We start from the raw sequence: 25,963 nt of genomic DNA, 5'->3' as shown, positions 1-25,963 counted from the left end.
GCTGTGAAGTCTCTCATTGGCTGGGCTGTGGTGGTCTCTCATTGGCTGAGTTGTGATGGTCTCTCATTGGCTGGGGTGTGAAGTTTCTGGCTGGCTGGGCTGGGCTGGGCTGTTGCCGTGCAGGGAGAAACGCTTCCTTCTGCTGGTGAGAAGCAATAACCTTCCTCATGTTTGGAGTCTGCAGGGGTGGGGGTGAGGGGCAGGGGCAGGGAAACCTCCACTGTAAATGAGGTTTCCTTTGTTCAGTGTCAGAGTTCCGTTGGCTGTGTGCCCGCCCTGTGCTGGGCAGAGGTGATAGGCTCGGGGCAATAATAAAGGCCCCAAGCGTGAGCACCTGCTGTGCGCGTGAACCTGCCCAGAATTCTCCAATTTCCTGGAAACAATCCCATTTCTACAACAGCAGTCGCTGACTCTGCTGGTGTCCCACCTGAGTGCCGGAGCCCCCTGAGGCCTGACAGGTGTTATCCGGTTTGGTCTTACTGTTCCTTCCAAGAGGAGGTCAAGATCACACAGGCGGGGTTTCTGCTCACTGCACGGGCCGGAGTCTGCAGACAAGAGCACCGCAGCTCCACGAGGGGCGAACCTTGCCCCCGTTTTAGAGGTGACACCACTGAGGCTCAGGGCAGTGAAACAGCTTCCCAAACCGCCCGCCGGCCCCACGGCCCCACCGCCGTCAGCCTGGCCCTCTTTAGGTGCCCACTGGGTGCTGGGGACAGAGCCTGGACTCAGTGGAGGGGCTGCAGGGGCCGCCGGATTGAGGGTGGTAACCCCTGCTTCGGTTTTCTCGCAGGCAAGCTGGATGTCAGCTGACTACCTGGCGTCTGAAATTCTGCCCCCTCCCTGTGTCCAGGCCTCGGTGTCCTCCGTGACCCAGCCTGCTCTGCAAGCGGCAGAATCTCCTTTCCACCCTCCTCCCGCCCACAGCCACGTGGGGGGCGTAAGGGGGGGGGGCGGAGGTCCTGACGGGGAGGTCGGGGCGGGCAGGGGAGGCCGCTTGCTCCGTGGGCCTGAGGTCCTGCGGGCCCCCGCACACACTGAGATGCAGAATAACCCACAGAGTGGGTGTCTCTGGGGGGTGGGCCTGGGAGGGTGCTGGAAGGTTCTGTGGCTCGGCCAGGCGGTGGTTCTAGGACAGCAGAATCCAAAAGGCAGAAGGAGTTCCTGGCGGCGTCTAATTTAAAACAAACAAACAAACAATGTGGGAAGGAGAGAAGGAATGCTAGGAATGCGGCCATTCCCGCTCGCGGGTGGGGCCCTGGGCCTGCAGCCTTAAGTCCAGGACCCGCTGAGGGATGGAGGCCACCCCCGGCCCACCCCGGCTCCCCCCAGCCTCTGCGCTCCACGAGGCAACAAATACAATTATTAACAACCTTGGAAAAGCAATTAAAACTGCCCCAAACCCTCCCCCTGGTTTTCTTTCATTCTTTGGCTTAATACCTCATTCCTCAGCCGGAAGTAAAAAGGGGAAAATTATCAAAGACAGTGCTGGGGAACCAAAGGACTTTTCCTTCCTTGTCTGGGGTCAAGATCTCTGTGATCCTGCCGGCCTCCCTGTAAAGGGACCTGGGGGTCTGGGCGGGGAGTCCTTGGTGGTTTGAATTCTTCAGGGTCTGGGGCATAGGAGAACCCCCGTGGAAGGTTCCAGAGACAAATTTTCACAGGGAGAAATAACCGTGAACTTCGCAGGTTGTCAGTGGCATACAGGGATTTAAAAGCTGTGTTTCTATTAGAGCCTTGGCCTGGTCTGTCCCGGCTGTGTCCCCGTGTCTCTGCCGGAACCCTATACAATATCTGGAAATGACACAAGAACATTCCGGAGCCCAGAGGCCGTGCTTTGGAGATAAATACAAGCCTCTCGGTACGTTTGTTTTTATTATTGGGACCTATTTTATCTTCAGCAAAAAGGAAATCGCCAAGAAAACAGGGGTGATGGAAGCTGGTGGGGCTTTCCTTGGCCCAACTGCTTCTAGAATGTTCCTCCAGGATAATGGGCGGGAGTTTAAACCCTGTTGGCTCCACAGAGAAGCTTGGGGTGGGGGTGGGTTGCAAAATGTGAATTTCTTTAAAAAAAAAAAAAAAGCTAAGAATGTTGGATCGTAGGGAAGGAAAGGTGATCACCCCAGGCTTTCTGGGTTTTTCTGGTTGTTTGTCCAGCTCTGATGCTCTGATAGGAAGGCCCAGGGGCAGCGGGCTGGCTGCAGGGTCCTGCTGAGGACCCCGGGGGAGGCAGCAGGTCCCAGGTCAGCAGGGCTGGGGCGGGGCTCCCGGACATCAGGCTGGGGGACTGGGGGGCACAGAGCCAGAGTGTGCAGACCTGGGCGCACCCACAAGTCCCGAGTGAGTTCAGGGTAACCAGCTCAGCCACCCACATGAGGGGCCAGGGAAGGACGTGAGGGACGTGGCCTCGGCAGGGGCTCCCACATCGACGGCTGGCCAAGGTCGTGCGGCATCTCAACCATGATCCAGCTCTAGTTAAATATGATGTTTCCAGGGAATTCCCTGGCAGCCTAGTGGTTAGGATTCGGCACTTTCAGTGCCATGGCCTGGGTTCAATCCCCGGTCGGGGAACTGAGATCCTGCAAGCCACAGGGTGCGGCAAAAAAAAAAAAAGATGATGTTTCTGGAAAGTTCTAGGGATGGATGGTGGGGATGGCTCCCCAACAATGTGAATATGCTTAGTGCCACTGAACTGTGCGCTTAACGATGGTTAAGATGGTGAATTTCATGTTCTGTCGCATTTACCACCATTAAAACAACAACAAAAACGATGTTTCAGAAGAAATGTTAGTATCATCCGGAAAGTTTCAGGATATCAAATAAGTGGAAAGGAAAACGAAGGGGAACCATCTTAACAAGGAGACATATCTCTCTCCTTGGTTAACAGAATAAAACTACAAAGTAAGAATTTAAAAACCTGCTCCATGTAACAACAGTTAACAGTTTTACCTCCGGATTCCTGGGATACTTGTTTCCCTCTCTGCATCAACTCTATTTTTAAATGTTTTCCTGCCTAAGCTTGGGAGACCCCCTCCCCGAGCTGGTTTTTAAATGTATCAATGAAAAATGGATACAAAAGACTTGAGGACCATTTAAAGACCACAGGAGATAAACTGCCTAACAGCCAGGAACATGGTGCCACCTTATAAAATAGAAAAATGATCGTATGATTCCCCCAGATTCTGGGATGTGGAAAATGCCTGGAAGTGAACAGCGTGAGCTTGGAGCAGCAGGAATCTGTTAGGACCAGGAGAGATGAAGAGCTTTGCACGCTTATTTTTTATTCTTCCAGGGTTGTGTGGACTTGCTACAATGACACTTAGTAATTTTTAGGCAAGCTTTGGAAAATATTAGCGTGATCCCAATTTTATATATATATATATATATATATATATATATATATATATATATATATATATGCATATATATAAAAATATGTATACGATGTATATGTATTATATATATATACATACATATGTACAGATATGTAAGTATATGCACATCTATGTTTACACACGTAAACGTTTCCCGTACAGCATAAATAGACCCAGGAAGTATTCTGAAGGGAAAACCTCTGATTTTTTTTTTTTTTTAATTTTATTTATTTATTTATTTACTTATGGCTGTGTTGGGTCTTCGTTTCTGTGCGAGGGCTTTCTCCAGTTGCGGCAAGCAGGGGCCACTCTTCATCGCGGTGCGCGGGCCTCTCACTATCGCGGCCTCTCTTGTTGCGGAGCACAGGCTCCAGACGTGCAAGCTCAGTAATTGTGGCTCACGGGCCCAGTTGCTCCGTGGCATGTGGGATCTTCCCGGACCAGGGCTCGAACCCATGTTCCCTGCATTGGCAGGCAGATTCTCAACCGCTGCGCCACCAGGGAAGCCCCACACCTCTGATGTTAAAGGCAATTATTGCTGACTTGGGGGGGGGGGCGGGTATTACAGACGATTTTTAGTTTTCTTCTGTTTGGTTGTCTAATTGTGTAGAATGAGTATTTAACATACATAAATTTTAAAGTCAGTAAGAAAAAATATATACAAAATGCTCAGGAACAAAAAGAAGCCCCGTGCCCATCAGCAGTCACCACATCCCCTCGCCAGCCCCTGACAACCACTAACTCTTTGTCTCTGTGGACCTGCCTGTTCTGGACGTTTCCCATCAATGGAATCACACCCTGTGTGTCCTTCTGTGTCTGGCTTCTCTCACTGAGCATCGTGGTCTCAGGGTCCGTCCACGTTGTAGCGAGTGTCAGAGCTTCACCCCTTTTCGTGCATGGCTGAGTGATGTTCCCGTGTGTGGAGGGACACATCTGTCCCATGATGGACGCTCGGGTTGGGTCCACCTTTTGTCTGCCGTTCATCTCGTTCCCTTGAACATTTGGGTACGGTATTTATGTGGACTTGTTTTCATTTTCCTGGAGTGGAACTCCTACGGTGGGATTGCTGGCCATACAGTAACTCTATGTTTACCCTTTGGAGGAACGGCCACTGTCATCCACAGCAGCTGCACCGTTTCACCTCCCACCAGCTGTGGACAAGGGTTCCAGCCTCCCCACACCCTGGCCCACACTTGTAACTGCCGTGGGGACATTGGCCGCCCTCGTGGGCCGGAGGTGACCGCCGTGTGGACAGTGGTCATCCTCGTGGGTGGGTGGTGATTGCCGTGTGGGTGGTGGCCACCCTCGTGGACGGAAGGTGCCGTGTCACTGTGGTCTGACTTGCGTTTCCCTCATGATGTTGAGCATCTTTTCATGTGCTTGTTGGTTGGTTGTCCGTCTTCTTTGCAGAAATGTCCATGCAGAGATGCAGAGGAATTTGGAGCCAGTGCTTTTGCTCCAACCCCTTTGGGTGAGCACCAAGCAGCCCCCACCCCGTGGCCTGTCAAAACGAGAACAAATTGGTGACATAACGGCTCCACTCCAGGAAGGGGAGCCTTCTTTGAAAACCATGGCACCAAACGCCTGCTAGTGTGTTCAGACTGAGAAGGGGCCCATTCCTGTGCCCCGGGTGGGTCATCAGGGGCCTCCCCGGCAGGCGGCCCTGAGGCACCTGAGCCAGCTGGCCACAACACGGGATCAAGTGTCCGTTTCCCGCTATAAACTATTGATGCCAGTGATGTCACTCCCGCGACGTTCACAGGTCTCATGTGTTACCTACTGTGAAACCCGAGGGCTGCTGCTCCTCTGTCCTGGAGTCCCACAGCCTGCCTGGGGGGGCACAGTCCTTCCCCCCTCCTGGATCCTTCCAGAATTAACTTCTTACCAGAATACCCCCTGCCCCCAGGGAGCAGGACTGCAGAGACCCCAGAGCATTTCGTTTATCTGAGCTGACATCCCTCTGCAGGTCCCCGTTGTCCCAGAAAACATGCAAAAGCACCAAAGGGTCTGGGCCAGTCTCCTCGGCTCCAGGCATCCTCTGTGGGGTGTCCCGGGCTCTGTGGGGTGTGGAGCAGCCTCCCTGCCCCCACCCACGCGATGCCGGGAGCCCCCCATGGTGATGACCACAGATGTCCCAAAGATGTGGCCCAGTGTCCCCTGGGGCAGAAACTCCCCAGGTGAGAGCGGCTGTTTTCCTGTAGTTAATTCTGGACTTCAACTTGGTTTGGCCTTTTGAGCCGCCTCACATCTGCCCAGGGTCAGAGGCCAAGGTCTGGACAAGGCGGGGACGGACTTTCCCAGAACAGGCTCCGGACGAGGCAGCCCAGGGGTTGCCAGGCTGGGTCTGGGGTCTCTGGTCCTGGGTGAGCGAGGAGGTGGGTCTGCAGCTCCCCCTGTGCCCGCACCTGGCCGGGACCCCCCGGGCAGCCCTGACCCAGCCGGTGCCTGCGGCTCCATGACCCCGAGGACAGGCGGGTAGCGGGTGAAGAGGTGGCCTCGGGATCGCTTACAGCCCGGCTCACGTTCCCTCCGTATCGAGACATTGCCCTTGTCATGAATTTTGCAAGCCCGTGGAAGCCAGCTGCCCTCCCTGCCCGCCCGGCCCCCACCTCCCTGAGGCAGAGTGAGTTTCCTGTGGCTGCCGCCACCAAGAGCCACAGCGTGTGACCTAAAACAACACACATTTCTTCTCTCGCAGTTTGGGGGCCGGAAGTCTGAGGTCAAGGTGCCGGCGGGCCAGATCCTTCTGCAGGCTCTGACGGACCATCTTCCTGCGGCAGCTGGCCACCTCGGTGACCACATCACCCCATCTCTGCCCCCATGTCACATGGCCTCGCCCCGTGTCTCTGTGTCCCCTCTTCTTAGAAGGGCACCAGCCCTTGCACGAGGGCCGCCCTACTCTGGGGTGACTCAGCAAATGACATCCGCAAAGACCCTGGTTCCAAATAAGGTCGTGTTCACGGGTGCTGGTGGTCAGGATGTAGACAGCTTTTGGGGACCACGATTCAGCCTCTGATGGGGTCTCTGTGGGTCCCTCCTCCACACTTGGGCCCAGCCCTCATAGTACCGCCCTCCCTTCCCCCCCCCCCCCCGTTAGATGTGGCCCCTGAGTGAAGTCCCAGCCCCTTCCTGCCCGCCCCCCACCCCCCACCCCGTTTCCTGCTGCTGCCCTCAGTCATGGGTTTGTCGTTCACCTTCCCGGAGGCCCGGGCTTTCGGCACACCTGGTGCCCAGCAGTGGTCCTCGGGCCTTTTGGGCTGTGGCTTGTGTCTCCACCACCAATCACTTGATAGAGAGACCCCGGGCCCACCCTGTGTGAGGGCTGCACACAGAGACACTTCCCAGGAGGACAGCATACAGGGGAAAGAACCCCCCTCCCCTCCATAGAGCAGCCAGGAGGTCAGGTCAAGGTCGGCAGAAGGGACCCCTGGGGTGATGGATGAGAAGGGCACCTCCCTTCCGACGTCTCCCCCCGGGAACCCCTGGCCCCGGTGCAACCACAAGAACACACTGAACAAACCCAGACTGGGGACATCCTGCAGGACTCCCAGCCCGGGCTCCCCACGACTGCCCAGGGCCCCCCTCCAGGAGAGCTGGTGAGACCAGCACAGCCCGGAGGGCCTGGTACCGCGGGGGTCCTGGGCAGAGACGATGTGGAGACAAACTGAGGAAATTCACCAATAAAGACAGACATGGCGAGAACGTGGGAAATCAGAGCCCTGGACACGTAGGCTGGGGCAGCCACTCTGGACAGTCTGATGCTTCCTCCAAAGGTTAAGTTCAGAATCATCATATATACGACCCAGCAACTCCACTCCGGGGGGTCTATAGTTGGCTGATTGTGTCATGCTCTCCACCCCCTCCCCAAAATAAGATATCCTGGAGCCCTAACCTCCAGTACCTGTAAATGAGATCTTATTGGAAATAGGGTCTTTACAGAGGTGATTGAATTAAAATGAGATCATTAGGTTGGGTCCTAATCCAACATGATACCTAATTCCTGGTGTCCTTATAAAAAGGAGAGATTAGGGACGACCACATGAGGACGCAGGGAGAGGATGGCCATTGACAGACCCAGGAGAGAGGCCTGGGGAACCAGCCCTGCTGACTCCTTGATCTTGGACTTCTGGCCTCCAGAACTGCAGGGGGATAAACTTTGGTGGTTTCAGGCCCCCATTTGCATCATTCATTACGGCAGCTGCTGGAAACCAGTACAGATTTATCCAAGAGAAACGAAAACGTACATCCATGCAAAAACCTGTACACACACGCTCACAACTGCATAAAAGTGGGGGGGAAAAACGACTCTCCGTTGATGTATGAATAATAAATGTGGTATATACACATATGCACACACAGGAATATTACTCAGCCGTGAAAAGGGGTGAAGCACTGACACTTGCTGCAACGTGGATAGACCTTGAGAACACGATGCTCAGTGAGAGAAGCCAGACGCAGAAGGACACACAGGGTGTGATTCCACTGATGGGAAACGTCCAGAACAGGCCGATCCACAGAGTCAGAGAGTGGGTTCCTGGTTGTCAGGGGCTGGAGGAGGGGGTGGGGGTGACTGCTGATGGGGATGGGATTGTTTTTGGGGTGATGGAATGTTCTGGAATTAGAGGTGATGGTTAGACAACAATGGCCATTCAGTGGCCACTCAATGCCACTGAATTGGACTTTTCAAATGTACAGTTTTATAGTATGAATTTTATCTCAATTAAAAAATTGTTTTAATGTTTGCGGTTTTCCTGGCTGCTCCGCAGAGGTAGAGAGCCCGGGAGGGTGGTCCAGGCCCCATCCCCACCTGTTACTGCACTGGGGCAGTTTCAGTGCCTGGCGACCCCCAGGGACACTCCCTCGGTCAGGGGTGCACGGCGGGGACACAGGGTGGCTCCAGAGTTTTACTGTCTGTTGCCAAGTTGTAAATTCGTGTCTGGGTGTTTCACCCCTGCTGCGTGGCTGCCCACCCCGAATCCATGTGCAGCCCAGTCAGCCCCCGCCTCACCCTAAGACCCTCTGCTCCCTCAGTGCCATTCCCTCTGCTCACCACATCTGACACACCTCCCCCAGGAAGCCCTCCCGGATCCCCCGCCGGTCCCTGCAGGGCCCTGCTCCGTCCTCCACCGCCTCTCCCGACAGTCACATCCAGAAGCGGGGAGATGACCCGCAGTGTGGCTGGATCCCAGCTCTGTGCCCAGCGCCGGCCACAGCATGTGTGGGGCTCGAGAAGCCGCGAGGGGCATTTGGGAAGGGGGGCCTCTGGCCCTGCAAAGAGGTGCAGCAGAAAGAAGTGCCCAGAGACAGCTGTCCCCCAGGCTGGCCCACTGGCCCCTCCTGTGACCACAGCGATGTCCTCTGGCCGGTGAGAAGGTGGGCACTAAAAGTTTTTACATTTAGTGCTTTTTGTGGGTGATTTTGGCCCCCAAGTGTCCCTGAGCACAAGAAGGCTGTGATGTGCCTTTTGGATAAAATACGAGTATTTGCCACAAGTTGTTCTCCAGCCCTGCTGCATACTGAATCAATATATGTTAAATAAGGAGCCTGCAAACAGAAACTCGCGGGACACAAGATACATGTGACGGGTTGGTGACACTGTTGTGACCAAAGGCTGGCAGGACTCTCACCCGCATTTCCCCCAGGAGCCGGGGTTCCGTGCTCCCCAACCCAGCGTTTGCTGTGACTTCACAGACCCTGAGTGTGAGAATGATGAGACTCAACAGGATTTTCTAAGCAGACTTTCTACTGAGCTGCAGTTTACATGCAGGAAAGCACCCCAATCACAAAGCATTTTGCGAACTGAACTCCCGTGAGTCCCCAGGTCCCCCCACCTGCCCTTCTCAGCCACTGACCCCCAAGAGCGCCCTATCCCAATTTCTGGCACTGTCGGTGCATTTTGCCTGCTGTTGGACTTCATTTGTGTACTTGGAACAGAGGTCTACCCGGCTGGTCTCTGTGCTTCTCCGTTGCTGCGTGGATTCCCCTGTGCCGGAGACCCTCCACACAGCACGTCTCCATCCTTTGCGCAGTGCTCACTTCCGTTCTTTCCAGTGTTTGTCTGTTCCGTACTTTTAAAAAAAGCTGCTATGGAGATTCTTGTCCAGGCTTTTGTTGACTATTTCTACACGTTTCTCTTGTGTAAACACGCAGGAGCGTGAGTGCCTGGCCTTAGGGGAGGCATACAGGCAACTTTTTAAGAAACTGCCAAGCTGTTTTGCAAAGCGGCTGCACGGCTTCCCCCTCCCCAGCGGCGTTTAGAGTTCCCCCTGCCCCATCCTTGCCAAAGCTGGCATTTCCGGTCTTCATCCTAATGATTTCTTAAAAACAGCTTTATTAGATATAATTCACATAACCACACTGCCCATCCAGTTTTTAAGTGCACAATTCAGTGGTTTTTCAGTTTATTCACAGAGTTGTGCAACCATCATCACGATCAATTTTAGAACATTTCATCACGGGGGTAGAAACGCCAGCCGTTGGCAACCACTTCCCAGCCCCTGACAACTAGGAATCCACTCTCTGTCCCTGTGGATCTGCCCGTTCTGGACGGTTCCCATCAATGGAATCACGCACTGTGTGTCCTGTGTCTGGCTTCTCTCACTGAGCATCGTGTTCTCAGGGTCCGTCCACGTTGCAGCGAGTGTCAGTGTTTCACCCCTTTGCGTGGCTGAGTGACTTTTCCATGTGTGGAGGGACACGTGGTGTTTATCCTTCATCTGTCGATGGTCACCTGGGTTGTTTCCACTTTTGGGCTGTTGTGAATTGTGCCGCTGTGGACGTGCATGTTCAGGTTTTGTGTGGACGTGTGTTTTCATTTCTGCTGGGCAGATACCAAGGAGGAGAATTGCTGGGTCAGGTGGTAACTCTACATTGACCATTTGAGGACCGGCCAGACTGTTGCCCACCCTCCTTGGTGCCCCCGTAAAGGCGGAGCAGCCTGGGTAAAGCACAGTGGGGGCCTCTTCCTGGCTGAGAGGCCCAGGCAGCTCACCCAGCCTCTCTGGGCTCTCTGGGAAAAGGAGACATAGTATTTCCTACTCAGAGGATCCAAGAGTTAAAACAGGAGCCTGGAGGGAGGTACCCAGCCCAGGCTGAGCTCCCAAGGGTGTGGATGGGCAGGGGGTGTGGAGGCGCTTAGGGCAGAGAGACAGCTCCCTCTCCGGGCAGGGCCTGGGGACACAGTGGGTCCTGGGGGGAGAGGCTGGCTTGCTGGTGTGGGCAGGTAAGGTTTGCACCTTGGCCTGAGGGCCTGGGGCTGGGGAGTCAGCTGTTGCCCAAGGACCCCATCAGGGGGCGGGAGACAGATTCCGACGTGAATATTCCCAGGCCTGAGCCAACCGTTTCTGTTCTGTCCCTCAGCTGGGGACTGGGGTGGGGGGCTCCAGCTTGGAGGGGCTGCCGGGTAGCCTCTTTGGCACCCCCTACCCCCAGCTCAGTCCCACAGAAATCTGGAAAATGGGTCAGAGAGGCTAGGAGGCCTCTGAGGGGAGGGGAGATGTGGAACCCAGGCCCCCACCCACCCTGGACCCAGGCCCTACGGCTGTTGTAATCAAGGCAATGAATAAACAAACACAGGGAACAAATATTCCGAAACTATTAAGCCATTTTCATTTGAAACACTAGGGAAAGCCCATGGGAAGGAAGGGGGCACTGGCCTAACCTTGCCCCTTATTTTGACAAAGGGGTATACTGAGGCAGCCCCATCAGATCTGTAAAGAGAAATAAGACCCAGCGGCCTTCCCCCCCACCTGCCCCTGCCAGGGCCTGGGACGCTGGCCCTTCACCCCCATCTGGCTGCCACCCACCTCCCCTGCCCCTGCCACAGAAGATATCCTTTTCAAAATTCTCAGTTGCAAGGGGATCACACACCCACGTTCACCCTAAATCATTGATGAGGGAGCCAGCTGGCCGGCAGGCAGAAGGGTTGAGCAGGGAGCAGACAGACAGGGGAGCCGGGTTGCTCCAATAAACCAGGTCATCCATCCAACTGAGATGCAGGGCCTGGGGGCTCCCTGGACCCCCCGCCCCCCCGCAGACATGGAAGGGCTGCCAGCAGTCTTTCATGGCTGGTCCAGGGTCCAGGTGGGGTCCTGGGCTGACGAGCAGCTCCCAAAACGGTGTGTCCACATCCTAATCCCCTAACCCGTGAGCATGACTTTGTTTGGGAAAAGGGTGTTTGCAGGTGAGATTAAGGGCCTTGAGATGAGATTATCCCGGTGGTCTCTAAATCCAAGGACAAGGGTCCTTTTTAGAGACACACACAGGAGAGACAGAGAAACAGAAGAGAACCATGTGACAACAGAGGCAGGGACTGGAGGGATCTGTCTGCAAGCCAAGGACACCTGGGCCCCCAGAGCCGGAAGAGGCAGGAAGGACCCTCCCCCGGAGCCTCTGGAGGGAGCTCGGCCTTGTTGACACCTCAATTTCTGACTTCCGGCCTCCACAACCGAGCGAGAATAAATCTGTGTTGTTTCACGCCGCCTGGTTTGTGGCCCTTGTTAGGGTGGTAACAGCGTGGATTCCGATCCGGGCAGGGGCTGTCTTCTCTCCCTCGTGTTCCAGTGGAAGGCGAGAAAGAAATCCTCAACCGTTTTAAGGGAGAGGTCGGGGAGACTGTTCTGATGAGGGGGCCTCTGCGCGAAGGCCCCAGGGCAGGGAGTAAAGGAGGGAGTGGGTTTAGGGAGGAACCTTCCAGAAGGGAACAGCCTCGTAAAGGAGGCTTGTGTAAATGCGGTCAGAAACCAGAAAGGCGGCAGAGAGTGTGAGGTCTGTGGGGCCACGAGGTCGACTTGGGCTTTGACTCTGAGCAAAGCCCGGAGGGCGGTGAGCAGAAATGGCTTTTAATAGATTGCGACCATTTAGATCCGTGCTAGGAACCTGGTGGAGGGTCCACCAACGTCGCTGCCCCCTCCTCTCCCTCTGGGCTGCGACACTCCCATGTCTCCAACCATCCTCCCTGCTGTCAAGGGGGCCCATCCCTGGCACCAGTAACCGAGGCAACAAAGATGAGCAACTGCCCCTGGTGGTACCCAGAGCGGAGCGCGACGGGAGTCCGAGAGGGAGCAAATCCACAGGAATGCGTTGGGGATTCTCCTAAATCCACCAGGACACTCCTGATTAGCCATTCCTGGGCTTCAGATGGCCTTCGGCGAAAGAGAGGGCCAAGGACCGCAGGGCGGAGGCCTCCGTGAAAATCGGCAGCCGCCCCTAATCCGAGAAAGCCCTCTGGCTCCGGAGCCCCGGTCTCTGGGCCCCGTCCAGGCCCGCGCGGCCCTAAAATGGACGCTGTTGCCATGACTCCGCCCAAGCTAAAACCGACCGGAGAGGCGGGAGCAAAGGCCTGACCTCGACTTAGGGAAACGACAAGTGTCATTCTCCCTCTCTAGGCGTGTGCCAATTAAAAATCCTTTTTTCTAAAAAAAAAAAAAAAAAAAATCCTTTTTTCTGCACGAGACGTATAGCAAACAATATTCAGGATAATTTCTTCTATTTATTGAACGTCTGCTCCACGCTGGGAACTGCGCAAGCCCGGGATGCCCATCATCTCCTGGATGCTTCCAAAAGCCTGGGGTACCGGCCTGCCGCGGCCTCCCTGACTCCGTCTGCCCCTACCCCCACTCGCCCCACCCAACTGGCCCTGTTTTCTGGCACCTTTCCCGGGGTTCCCCTATCACCCACAACCCTGTTTAACTGTCTTTGGAATCAGCATTCTCCGGGATAAGTTTGGGGTGTTCTGCTGCTGGGATGGAGGCCCGTCCAGTCCTGAACGTCCTTTGACAGCGAAGTCTGCTCTGTGCGCCCCCGGGCCTCAGTTCCCCCCCATTGCAGGCAGGCACGACGGGGTTGTCCGTGCGCCCCCGGCCTCATTTTCCCCCCATTGCAGGCAGGCAGGGCGGCGTCAGCCGTGCCCCCCGGGCTTCAGTTTTCCCATTCCTGCAATCAGGCAAGGAGACCGTGGTCGGGCTTCGCTGCTCTGGGGCAAACAAAGGACAGTCAGGGGCGACCCGTGGCCACATCGTGCCACAGGCTTGGTGGCCAGGAGTGGAAACAGCCCCGGCGCCTCTGGGACGCGTTAGGCCGCCGCCACCGCTCCGCGTGCTAACCTAAGCGTAACGTCTGAGTTCGAAATGGACTTCGGCCAGGTGCCCACAAGCAAGGTGGCGCCCTGGAGGTTTCCTGCCCTACTTCAAGATGGCGACGCGCCTCCCTTTGCTCTCACGCCCGAGGTGGAGGTGGACTCTGCCCGTTTGCAAGATGGCGACAGCCAGGGGGAAGCACGCTTCCCACCGCCTGACCCGCCACGTACCCACTCCTAAGATGGCTTCTCCAGCAAAGCCCCACGCAGGAGGGCAGCTCGCTCACTGGCTCTGGCGCAATCACGTGGCCTCACCTCTTCGCCCCTTCCCCGACTCCACCGGTCGTTTCCGCCTCGAGCCCTGAAGGACGGCCATCTTCCCCAATGGCCGCCTGCCACTGTTTTTGGCCCCACCCCTCGAGCGACTTCCTATCCATTGGGAGGTGCTGGCGGGGTCCCGCGGCGCTCGCCCCGCCCATCTGCGCGGCAGGAGCCAATGGGCAGAGCGCGCGGGGGACGTGTTCGGGCGTCTCCGCCATTTTGTGAGTCTATAACTCAGAGCCGTTGGGTCGGTTCCTGCTATTCCGGCGCCTCCACTCCGTCCCCCGCGGGTCTCCTGTGTGTGCAATGGACGGGTGAGTAGTACTCATTCGCTCTACCCCCTGTCCTTCTCGCGCTCCGGTCTCTTTCTCGTCGCCGCCCCGGCCTTCTCGGGGCGACGGTCTTGGCGCGCCGCTCCGCCTCCACCCCGGGCCCCGGGGCGCCGCCCGGTTCCCTCCCTTCCCCCCGGCCTGGGGCGCGGGTGCGGCCCTGGAGGGGGCCGCTGGGGGCGCGAGGCGGCGGGGGTCTGGGGGAGGGGGCGGCCGGGCCGAGCCCTGCCCGTTTCCGGTGCCCACGAGGCCTGTCCCGTGCGCACGCGGCGGCCGCGCGGCCCTTCTCGCTTCCCGTCCGGGTTTTGCGCGCACGCGCCGCCCTCGGAGAGTCTTCTGGCCCTTCCGGCGCCCCGTATGGTCTCCGCGCGCCGTGTATGGTCTCCGCGCGCGTGCGCGGCCTCGCGCGCTCCCGGCGGCTCTGGCGCGCGTGCGCGGGCTTTCCCGCCGCGCGGACTGCCCCGGCCTGCCCCGCCCGCCGCGGGCCCGGGCGCGGCCGGAGACGCCGCCCTCCCGCCCGGAAGGGCGCGGGCTCTCCGCCGCCCCCTTTGTTCCAGCCCGGCGTCCCGGGGTGGCGCCCCTGGCGCGGTGGGGGCGGGGCGGCTCGGGACCCGAGCCCGCTCCCAGCGTGCCGAGGTGTCGGGGTGGGGGGGACCGGGCCGCGCGGCGGCGGGGCCTAGGTTCTCGGGAAGGGGTGGAAGTCGGTGGAGCTGCGCTCTCCCGTCTGGCACCCCGTGGGAAGCGTTCAGGGGCAGTTGCGGGAATTTTCTGGTGGGGAGCTTCGAACCAGCTCTTCTTTCTCTCTTGGCTTGACCAGGCGGGGCGGGCGGTTAAAAGTGCCCGGAGGGTCACGTGTCTTTGGTGTCTTGGGCTTGAAATGATAGGTTTCAACCTGAATTGAGGCCAACCTTTTAGAAAAATTGCTGCAGCAAGAGGAACTTGATCTTCTCCTGGTCTACCTTCCGCTTTGGCTGGGGTGGACTTGCCCAGAGAACCCATTCCCAAGCCAGCGGGCCGTGTGCTCGGTTTTCTTGGCCGTCTGGTCAAGTTCTCGAGTTTTGTGTTCTCCATTGTCCCCCGTAATGTGGTTTGGGGGCGCATCTGCAGCTTCTCGTCGGTGGTGTGGTTACCTAGGCAGCCGGGCCTGGCCTCCGGGTGCAGCTCCTGTTTGGCCTGCCGTCTTTTTGGAAGGTCGGAAAACCTTTCCCAGAAAGGCCATTTTACGTAAAACACTTCCTGTGTCCGAAGCCCTCCCTGGGAATAGGAAGCCGCCAGGCGGCCTGGGTTAGCAGTTGGGAAACTGCGTGCTTTTCATTATTTGTTTTTCTGGGAAGTTTTTTTTGACTCATTAAGATTTTTAAAAGTCGTTGTCGCTGGCCCGTGAGGTTTTTGCGGGGAAGAGGTGGGGGTTCCACCGCAGAGGCGGTGGGTGAGGATGGGGCAGGGCCTGAGCCGAGGCTGTGGTGGGAGCCACCTCCCTGAGAGCCCGAGGGGGATCCTGCAGGCGGCGGTCCCGGTGCCCTCTGCCGGGCCCGAGGCTGGGCCGGGGGACATGTTGTGTGACATCATGAGAGGCTCTTGTCACGGGACCGCCAGGCCTTGGCGGCCAGGTGACCTTGTGAGGGGCGTTGCTGGCTGAGTTGTGTCCTGGACTGATATTTCAGAAGTCGTTAGTTTGTTGCCGGTTTCTGTTTATTACATAGATGTCCTCGGAGGGTTCTGTTTTCCCGGGGGGCTTGGGCTGCAGGACCCAGGAGTCCGGGGCAGCTGTGCTCTCCCCCGGCCCCGCCTTTCCTAGCGGGGCCTGCTCTGCGGGGCGGGGCGGGGCGGGGGGAGAAAGTCCGCTCACGTGGAGCCCGGTTGATGAGTAACTCGTGTCAGCTCTATCTGATCCTTTCCACCGAGCTGCCCCCTTCTCGGCCCCGTAGGGCCGGAGCTCTAATCTCGGGCCCTTGAGTTGCCTTTTTATCGGCTTGCCTTCTGCTGGAAACGTCCCCCAAGCACTACCAGTTTCTAGAAAGCAAACAGCAGCACCTGAACCTTAACCAGCATCAAATGTCTCTCCCAGGGCCTGTGGAGGGGGTGTCTTTGTGTTTGGACGGGTCGAGAGGCGGGGCCGGGGTCCTGCCGGGAGGGAGCCGGAGGACAATGATGGCTCCTTTTCAAGTGGTGATTAAAGGGCGGACGGCTCGCTTCCCTGCCCCAGCCTTCTAGCTGACGAAGGCCTCAAGCCCCCGCTCGTGCGCCGGGATGTGGCGGGCGCCCTGGCTGACGTCTCCTTTTTTCTCTCCGCAGCATCGTCCCAGACATAGCAGTTGGTACAAAGGTAGGCGTTTGTGACGTTGCTTTCTCCTTCCGCCCGCTCCCACCATGGGCTGCCCGGCTCGGTGCTCCTGGGGTGGACAGCCTGCCTCGGGCGGGGGGTGGGTGGCCCCTCAGCAGTCTGATTTCGGGACCCTCTGCCCTGCCCTCGAGCTCAAAACGGCTTGCGGTTGGAGGTGGGATGCATGGCGGGGTGACGGGATGTCTGTCCTCAGTTTCGTGTGGGTAAAGTTGAAGTTTGTTTGCAACTTAAGCAGCTTGTTGGGTGGGGGCGGGACCAGAGAATTCCTTGGGGCTCTGGGGTGGTTCCAGGCTGCTCCTGAGGCTGTCCTCGTTCAGATAATTTTTGCTCAGAGAAACGGGACGTCGGGGGCAGAGTGTCCCCCCTCGGGCCGTGTGTCCTGAGCCCCGCAGGTGGCCGGGTGTCCTGAGGAGCAGGCAGCAGCTGGTTTCTGGTCTGGTGGCTGGTTTCGGTTTTCCCAGGTGGACTCATCTTCGCACGCCGCCTGTTCCGATCTTCCTGCAGATAAAACCTGTTTGTTTGGTGGCAGGAGGAGGGAGAGGGACTTCATCCGGAGTGCTATGACTGGCACGGGGACCCTCCCTCTGCTTCTCTGGGGGCCACTTCAGCCGGAGCACCTCTTCCAGGGGCTGTCTCCTCCGTCCCGTGCCCGGGGGGTTTTGGCTGCTAGAATCAGCTGCACAGGACGGAGGCCCTGAGCCTGTAGGGGGCGTGCACCGGGGGGCCCACCGGGAGGGCAGCCTGGTCCTCCCCCTCAGGTTCAGGATAAGCTGGGCCCCAAGTGAGGCATCAGGAGTGTTGGTGCGTAAGCTATCGATGAAGAAGCGAGGGGGGCTCTAGGCACTGTTTCTGGCAGCGAGCGCGCTTAGGTGGTCGTTCGCTGTAGGTGCTGAGTTGACTTTAGGGCAGGGGCCTGCGGCAGCAGCTGGGAAGAGCTCCCCCGCGGCGTGGACTGGCCCACGTCCCCCCAGGCTTCTACCCCGCAGAGTGGCTGTGCCGCAGTGGGCTGTCTCATGTGGAGCCACTGGTCACCACGTGCACCTGCCCCCCCCCCCCCGTGCTGGGGGAGGGGGCGGTGTCTGGGAGGGAGGCCTGGGGGAGATGGGCGGCCAAGTGGGCAGGGCTTGCCCCACAGACCCTGCAGATGTAGGCGTGCCAGGCCGTCTGCTGTGAGAACATGATTGGGGCCAAGGACGCCCCATTCCTGAGGGAATCCCGGCCCTGCTTGTCACCTGTCAAAGATGGGAGGCGAGGTGCTCTTTTTAAGGTTGTGCAGCCGGTGTGTGGGAGCCGCCCGGGTGCCCCGTTCCTGTCCCGCTCTGGACGGGGGGGCCTTTGTGTGCCGGGGGTGCGGGTCAGGGCTCCAAGTCCACATTCCTACCACTTAGGTGGGGGGACTCCGTCCTCGGTGGCTCAGGGGCATTCTGCCTGGGTTCTCATGTGGCCCTTCGTTCACGGCTGCGGCTGGTCTACTGCTCTGAGCCTTGAAGCGCCCAGGTCCACTTGGGGAAAGTGAGCTGGGGCATGACGGGTCAGGTCAGCCTGGAGTGCTTGGGGTTTTTAACATTTTGCTTCATTATAACAAATGCCAGCCCGTAAGCGGTCTGCGGTTCTGGGTCCTTTTCTGGACTCGAAGACCCGGCAGGGGCCTGAGCCTTTGCCGTTCCTTCACGGGCTCAGGTGCTGGCCCTCTGCGCAGCCATCTCAGCCCTGAGCCCTGGGGAGCCATGGGGTGGGGAGGCCCCTGCAGATGCCCGCCTGGCGTGGGGTCTGGGTTCAGGGTCACGCCCATAGCAGGTGGCCTAACAGCCAGGGCGGCCCAGAGCATCCTGTTTGCGCCCAGCAGTGTTGGCATGTGCCCGATTCCTGTCCTGAGAGGCAGACCTTGAACCTCCTTGGCTTCCTTCAGCTTGTCTCGAGGGTCAGGGTGGGGTGTGAGTGTCCCGAAGGGGCTCTAGGGCACCTAGAGCTCTAGGGCTAGACCGCCGGAAGGTGGGGAGGCCCCTGGGTGTCCAGCGTGCTTGTTTGTGTAAGTGGCAGTTAAGCTGGTTTGAGGGAAGGGCAGAGATAAGGTGTCCTTGAGGAGGGACGAGCTGGCGAAAATGGCAGTTGGAGGGTCTGGCTGTGAGAACGGCTGGTGTTTGCCGTTCCTGCCGGGAGGCCGTGGGGCACGTAGGGCAGGGAAGCTCTTCTCAGGCCACCGGTTTCGTGTCCAGAAGTTGTTAGAGGGTAGCCTCCTGGTCCCAGTGGGGGCTCCCTGCTCCTCGGGTGGGGTTTTGTCCTCGCCCGGCAGGAGGGCTCCCTGTCTGCTTCTTCACCCTGGGTTCAATCTTACCTGGTTCTGGGAGTTGATTCAATTAGATTGAGATTAATGAGTCAACTAGTCGTTTCTGGAAAGAGAATGGGCTGGGCACTTTGGGAGCTTCTTGGTTGTTTGTCACCAAGGTGCCCGCTGCCTGGAGAGGTGGCCTTTCTGGTCATCGGGCTCCGGTTTCCTCAGACTGGAAAGTAGGACAGACTCCTGCGGCTGAGCGGGTGGCTGCAGTGTGTGTGACAAGGGGGCTTTGTCCTCGTGGGCCTTGAGTGGTTCTGCCGTGATTGAGAGCACGACGGCCGAGCCTCGGGGTAGCCAGCCTGAGCCCGTGCAGACCCCAGACACGGGGTGGGGGGGGACGGGACACGCAGAGCCCCTGTAGGGGACAAGACGCTGGCCCTGCCTGGGGAAAGACCCCCAGGGGCTCCGCAGGTGGGGAAAGGAGCTGTGTCTTGGGTGCAGAACCACTGGGCCCCCGTAGGGAGGGTTGAGGGGCGCTGCAGCATAGACGCTGCTCGGTTCCAACCAGCCCCTCTCTTCCAGCGGGGATCTGACGAGCTCTTCTCTGCCTGTGTCACTAACGGACCCTTTATCATGAGCAGCAACTCGGCCTCCACAGGTAACCCTAACCGCGGCCCTACCTGGGAGCACTTTCTCTGTGGCTCTGAGGAGCGCACTTGGGGTTGGTTGGGCCTGGCCTTGGTGACCTTGAGCCTCACTTCCCTGGGAGCCAGGTGTGGAGATCTCCCCATCCCAGCAGCCTCCCAGAGCTGGGAGGAAGCCGATGCCAGGAGAGGGATCCCTTGCTCTAGGGGAGCCGGGAAGTGCTCTGTGCCACGCACACCATCCTTTTGCAGCAAATGGAAACGACAGCAAGAAATTCAAGGGGGACAACAGGAGCACAGGCGTGCCCTCCAGGGTGATCCACATCCGAAAGCTGCCCAGTGACGTCACTGAGGGGGAGGTCATCTCCTTGGGGCTGCCCTTTGGGAAGGTCACCAATCTCCTGATGCTGAAAGGGAAGAACCAGGTACAAGGCCTAGGCCTTCTCTGGGGTGGTCACTGGGCCTCCTGGGTCCTGGCCTGGCTCACACGCGACCCCCGCCCCCAGGCCTTCATCGAGATGAACACAGAGGAGGCTGCCAACACCATGGTGAACTACTATACGTCGGTGACGCCCGTACTGCGTGGCCAGCCCATCTACATCCAGTTCTCCAACCACAAGGAGCTCAAGACGGACAGCTCGCCCAACCAGGCGGTGCGTGTCCTGGGGTGTGGGGTGGGGGGGCGCGTGGTGGCCTTGGGGCCTGTGGGACTCACGGCTCTGCCCCCACAGCGGGCCCAGGCGGCCCTGCAGGCGGTGAACTCAGTCCAGTCGGGAAACCTGGCCCTGGCCGCCTCAGCCGCGGCGGTGGACGCGGGGATGGCGATGGCTGGCCAGAGCCCGGTGCTCAGGATCATCGTGGAGAACCTCTTCTACCCGGTGACCCTGGACGTGCTTCACCAGGTGAGGCGGGGTGTGGCAGGGCAGTGCTGGCCTGCGGGTGGGGGCCGGTTCCCGGGCTGAGGCCAACCCCACCCGGCCGCCCTCTTCCTGTAGATCTTTTCCAAGTTCGGCACCGTCCTGAAGATCATCACTTTCACCAAGAACAATCAGTTCCAGGCGCTGCTGCAGTACGCCGACCCCGTGAGCGCCCAGCACGCCAAGCTGGTGAGTGGTCCCCGGGGCAGCTGCGCCGCCGGCCGCCAGGCCCCCACTCACAGCCCTCTCGCTGTCCCCGCAGTCGCTGGACGGCCAGAACATCTACAACGCCTGCTGCACCCTGCGCATCGACTTCTCCAAGCTCACCAGCCTCAACGTCAAGTACAACAACGACAAGAGCCGCGACTACACGCGCCCCGATCTGCCCTCCGGCGACAGTCAGCCCTCGCTGGACCAGACCATGGCTGCAGCCTTCGGTAAGATGCCCGGTGGCAGGACAGCGGCGGCGGGGCGGGGTGGGGTGGGGGGCAGGACACGTAGCTCAGTCCCAGGCGCCCGGCTCCGCACCCGGGGAGGTCAGCACCTGTCTCCCGGATGCCCACACAGCACCAGCCCAGAACCCGCCGGGTGGGGCACTGGCAGCCGGCTCGCACCCATGGGTGCGATGATTAGTGTCTCATTTGTTTCTAGGTGCGCCTGGTATAATGTCAGCCTCTCCGTATGCAGGAGCTGGTTTCCCTCCCACCTTTGCAATTCCTCAAGCCGCAGGTATTCAAACACTCGTCCCTACCACCGACTCTGCATGCCCACACCTCTCTCGTAGCTCTGCTTCCACGGCAGCCAACGTGGCGCAGTCACGGGGGGAGCCCACCTTCCTGGGCGCAGGCCTCCAGGTTCCCCACGGAGCTTGGACAGGGCAGTCGTAGGGCAGGGCCGTGCAGAGAGCCCGCTAACCCCACAGTCTCTGGTCTGGTTCCCTTCAAGCGCCCAGTGAGGACCAGCGCACAGTGGTTGGAGGGATGTGCCCCTAGTAGATGCATTTAAGTGGCCTGGTAAGCGGAGCGGCGTGAGCTGGGCGGGCACACCTGAGCATCCCTCCCGGGGGCCAGGCGCCCACCTACGTGACAGTCCTGAGCTTGTTGTCCTGCCCGGCGTGCCATTTGCATGGTGACGGGCACCTGCATGCCAGCACGGCCGAGGCCGCTGGGCTCGATCCTGCATCTGAGGAGCCGGAGCTTTCTGTGCTGTTTGGCGCATGTAGATGGTTAAGCCAGCACGGTCTGTGCCACGAGAAGCGTAGAGGAGCTGCAGGCGTGCTGCTGGGCCAGCCGCTTCCCCCACCCCCACCCCCCCACGTGTCTCCGTTTGCATGAGGATGGGCAGGACCCACATTTCTGTCTCAGTGGAGAAGGTGGGCGCCGCTGCTTATCTGACCGCCTCTTCCCTCCAGGCCTCTCTGTCCCTAACGTGCACGGGGCCCTGGCTCCTCTGGCCATCCCGTCGGCGGCAGCGGCAGCGGCAGCGGCAGGCCGGATCGCCATCCCGGGCCTGGCAGGGGCAGGAAACGCTGTCCTGCTGGTCAGCAACCTCAACCCCGAGGTACGTGGCTCTTCCAGGCTGTCCTTCCGGAAGTAGGAGTCAGGAGTTTGCTCTCAGGTCCTAGTGCAGACTGAGCCCCTCCCCCAGGCACTGGGGCCCCTGGAGCCGGGTCCCCTGGCCCGGCCAGTGCCTGCAGGTGTCATGCTGTCCTCCTCTCTGCACTGACGTCACTCACTGCTGCGTCCTTTCCGCAGCGCTTGGAGTCCTCCTGTTTTCCTTAACATCTCAATGTATGTTCCTAATTCCATGATGCTGAGAGTTGAAGTATTGTGTCCACGAGAGCAGTCTTGCAATTTTGAGCCCAACCAATCTCGGTCTGCAGGGGCCTGCGGGGCGCCTCTGGGGAGGGGGTGCAAGCCAAGGCCACCAGCCATGGTCCCTGAGGTGGCAGCCGGGCCTGCGCTTGTCTCGGTGGCCAAGTTCAGCTCAGGGAGCTGGGATGAAATGATAAAGGCTCGAGATATTTTGATTCTTGAGAGACGGGGTTCCTGTTTATTTTAACGAGCTGCTCTCGCCTGTCTGAGCACGTGTGACTTGCGGCCTCTCAAGCCCTGTCCCAGCTCCTCTAGCCAAGCTCTCCGCTAACAGCCACCCCAGCGAGCCTGACTGGAGGCCCTGGTGTGGGCCCCGGGGAGACAGTTCCTGGAGGGCCTGGTTGGGGGAGTGAGGGGTGGGGGCGGGCGCCGTCTCCTCCCCGCGGGGGGCGCTCCTGCTGTCCGCCCGGTGCGTGGCTCGTAGTGTGTGTGGTCTTGACTGATGGGACGCCGCGTGTTTTCTTATGTATTTACTGACCTGTGTTTTTGCTACTTTTTTTCTTTTCTCCCCTTCCCCTTTCCCAATTTTTTTTCTTGCCCTGATCCGGAATTTCTTTGCCAACTGACTGCACGGTACTTCTGCTTCCTGTTGTTGCTTGAAACAAAACAAAACCATAAATAAATAAAAACAAAATTTCCCCTCAAACCCTGCTCTCCGGAAACCAACCTGCCCTTGAATATTAACATCCTGACAACTTCATCATCCATCAACCTGCACGCCTGCGGGGCTGCCTCCTCGTGGTGGACGATTCCAACTCGCCCCCTGACCTCTCCCTTTCCCTGTCCCTCGCTGCCTTGCTCTGCTGTCCTCTAAAGAGAGTCACACCCCAAAGCCTCTTTATTCTTTTCGGTATGTTATCGTTCCCACTTTTATTATCTTGTTTTCGTGTAATTGAGGTGGTTGTCACGCTCTGAGATGTCCGAGCGTGCGGTCCGGGCTGCGCTTTGCGTACTGATTTGGACTCCAGAGCATGGTTTACGGCCCCGCATGCTATTGGCAGAGTAGATGTGTCGGTAGCAGCCGCAGGATGGTTCTTGGCAATTGGCCTTTCCTGGATTTCAGGGCTTCTTTGCTGAAGGTAGCCCTCCCGGTAACACTCCCTGTGACTAGACAGCTTCTCAGAGGCAGAATAAGCAGAGCTGCGGGGAGAGCCAGCCCTGTGCGGGAGTGCGGGTCGCGGGGCCGGCGGGGAGGCGGCCGCGGGGCCTGGGCGGCTCAGCAGTCTGTCCCTGTGCCCTTGAAGGCGTGTACGGCGACGTGCAGCGGGTGAAGATCCTGTTCAACAAGAAGGAGAACGCCCTGGTGCAGATGGCCGACGGGAGCCAGGCCCAGCTGGGTAAGGGCTGCGGGGCCGCGGGGGCTGCGGGGCCGGTGCCCAGGGGCCTTGGGTCACATGGGTCCTGTGTTGTCGTGTCTTCCCCCCAGCCATGAGCCACCTCAACGGGCACAAGCTGCACGGGAAGCCGGTGCGCATCACACTCTCCAAGCACCAGAATGTGCAGCTGCCCCGTGAGGGCCAGGAGGACCAGGGCCTGACCAAGGACTACGGCAACTCGCCCCTGCACCGCTTCAAGAAGCCCGGCTCCAAGAACTTCCAGAACATCTTCCCACCCTCGGCCACCCTGCACCTCTCCAATATCCCGTGAGTGCCTGTAAAGGTCTCCTGTGACGCTCCCATCTCCAGGGGCTTCCACAGGCCCTAGGGAGGCCTTGCTGGAGGCCCAGGGGAGTGAGTTCTCTGCTTCCAGCGCACCTTTCAGATGCTCACGGTCATTTTCTGATAACCTATTTCTGGGGCCTCTAAAAAGCTCCTGGAGACCCCACCCTTCCCTGGACACTCAGCTGCTGTATTGAGGGAATGGCCTTGACATTCCACAGACTGTCTCAGGTCCTCCTCTCCCCCTGCAGGCCCTCCATCTCTGAGGACGACCTCAAGATTCTCTTCTCCAGCAACGGCGGGATCGTGAAAGGGTTCAAGTTCTTCCAGTGAGCCCGGCCCCACCCCCTTGCCCCGCTGCCCCTGGGCCTGCCCTGCCCCACCCGGCCCTTCACGGCTCCTTGTGTCCCTCCCGTTTTCCCTGCAGGAAGGACCGCAAAATGGCGCTGATCCAGATGGGCTCCGTGGAGGAGGCCATCCAGGCGCTCATCGACCTGCACAACCACGACCTGGGTGAGAACCACCACCTGCGGGTGTCCTTCTCCAAGTCCACCATCTAGGCCGCCACCAAGGACCAGCCTGCCGGGCACCCGGCGACAACTTCCATCATTCCAGAAAAAAAGCCACTTTAAAAAGCAGCTGAAGTGACCTTAAAAAAAGACCAGAGATTTTATTTTTTTAAAGAGAAATCAGTTTACCTGTTTTTAAAAGAAATTAAATCGAATTCACTTGCTCACCTGGGGGAGGTGGGGTGCCAACCTCAGGCTCTTGGTGACCGTGGAGGCCCAGCCCGGCCCCTTGCCCGTGCCTTCTGCAATCTGTGTGGCGGGCGCTCCCAAACCTCCACTTGGCTTTCTTGTGCCTTAAACCCGCTGCTCTGGCAGGGCCTTCTTGGGGTAGCAGACGTGTAGGGGTTTGGGGGCCTGGGGGGGTCAGCCTCTCATGGGATCGTGTGCCTGCCGCGGTGGTAGACCATGGGTGGCTGGGTGTGGCCGCCCCCCAGTCCTTGTATCATGTGTATGATTTGCCCCCCAGCCCCAGGGCCCCTCCCCGTCGCTTCTTCAGCTTTGTTTCCACCATAATCTCTGTATTATGCTTCGATGCAGCTGCAGACACCTGTGCCTAGCAATATTTCCAGTTGACCAAATATTCTAATCTTTTTCATTTATATGCAAAAAATAGTTTTAAGTAACTTTTTATATAGCAAGATGATAAAAATGGTATGAGTGTAACCTAAATTTTCTCCTCGTGGTATGACTTTGTATACTGTACTTTTATTTTATTCCTTGTCATTGAGTCGCAGGGCAGGATCTAGTTTCCAGGGCAGACACAATGGGGCCGGCGCGTCTGCGACCTGCCGATGCCTTACTCACAACTGTCCTCTGTCCCGGAGGACAAGTGCTCTTAAACTTTCAGGGTTTCTTTTTTCCTGCAAATTTTGGACCAAAGTTTTGTTTCTGTTTTTTGTCTGCCTCTAATGCTGGGACCCCAGGAGGTGGGACAGCAGCCCTACCTTCCGGTCTTTACCGCCTTGTCCTGCACTCACGGGTCCAAGGGGCTCCCCGCGCAGGCCCTGTGCTGGCCGGCCCTCCTTAGGGCCTGGGCCTCAAGTTTCCATGTCGGGGTGGAACAAGGGTGTAAATATTTATAATTTTTTATACCTGTTGTAAGACGTGAGGGGCAGCAATTGCGGTTTTTTTATGGTGACACAGATGTATATTTTGATAACAGCAATTACAGGCTCAGTATTGTAAGGAGCATGGCAGGCCACTGCCCGCTGCCGGCTTGTAATGCGGAGAGAACTGAATTAAAGCAATTTTATAACAACTCCTACCTTTTCTGTAGGCTCTTTTTTCCTGTCCACATGTAGGAGGTGGCCTGGCCAGTCTGTACTGGACTCTGAATAAATTCTCTGTATCCTGCACTTGATTTCCCTCTTTATTGGGCCTGTTCGTTTCACTGCTGTTTCCTCCTCTGTGTAAACTCAGCCGTGTTGTTCCCCTCACTTCTGGCTTGGGGGTTTCAGGGGGCCTGGAGATGGGGCCCCACATCTGCATTCCACCAGACAGACCCCCACCCTCAGGCGCGCACGCATGGTCCCCGGAGGCTGGATCTGCTTGCTGGGTCCTGTGACCGAAATGACTCACTCCAAAAA

The 25,963-nt window shown here is 58.4% G+C and overlaps 1 protein-coding gene across 5 annotated transcripts; it reads left to right on the top strand.

Moving 5' to 3' along the window:
• Positions 1-13,976: 13,976 nt before the first annotated feature.
• Positions 13,977-25,732, top strand: PTBP1 (polypyrimidine tract binding protein 1). Of its 5 annotated transcripts, none has more exons than XM_059919026.1 (15): positions 13,977-14,081; positions 16,392-16,422; positions 19,298-19,373; positions 19,612-19,784; positions 19,866-20,012; positions 20,091-20,261; positions 20,355-20,465; positions 20,539-20,713; positions 20,928-21,005; positions 21,688-21,836; positions 22,967-23,000; positions 23,395-23,487; positions 23,577-23,793; positions 24,060-24,137; positions 24,236-25,732. In XM_059919026.1, the coding sequence occupies exons 1-15, from the start codon at positions 14,074-14,076 to the stop codon at positions 24,366-24,368; spliced, it is 1,674 nt and encodes a 557-aa protein (XP_059775009.1). In that variant the 5' UTR covers positions 13,977-14,073; the 3' UTR covers positions 24,369-25,732. The 5 variants fall into 5 exon arrangements, with proteins under 5 accessions (XP_059775009.1, XP_059775008.1, XP_059775013.1 ...); XM_059919025.1 differs by having other exon boundaries at positions 19,567-19,784; XM_059919029.1 differs by lacking the exon at positions 13,977-14,081 and adding an exon at positions 14,622-14,732 and having other exon boundaries at positions 19,567-19,784.
• Positions 25,733-25,963: the final 231 nt, after the last annotated feature.

Source organism: Balaenoptera ricei, chromosome 3 (genome assembly GCF_028023285.1).
Source record: "Balaenoptera ricei isolate mBalRic1 chromosome 3, mBalRic1.hap2, whole genome shotgun sequence".
Classification (NCBI taxonomy): Eukaryota; Metazoa; Chordata; class Mammalia; order Artiodactyla; family Balaenopteridae; genus Balaenoptera; species Balaenoptera ricei.
This window is presented reverse-complemented; position numbering and strand designations above follow the sequence as displayed.

What these genes read in the sequence shown, in the direction of transcription:
- PTBP1 (XM_059919025.1), top strand. An exon ending in CAGCAACTCGGCCTCCACAG is followed by an intron (nt 19,374 to 19,566) that starts GTAACCCTAACC and finishes CCCTTGCTCTAG; the next exon opens with GGGAGCCGGGAAGTGCTCTG. An exon ending in TGCTGAAAGGGAAGAACCAG is followed by an intron (nt 19,785 to 19,865) that starts GTACAAGGCCTA and finishes CCCCGCCCCCAG; the next exon opens with GCCTTCATCGAGATGAACAC.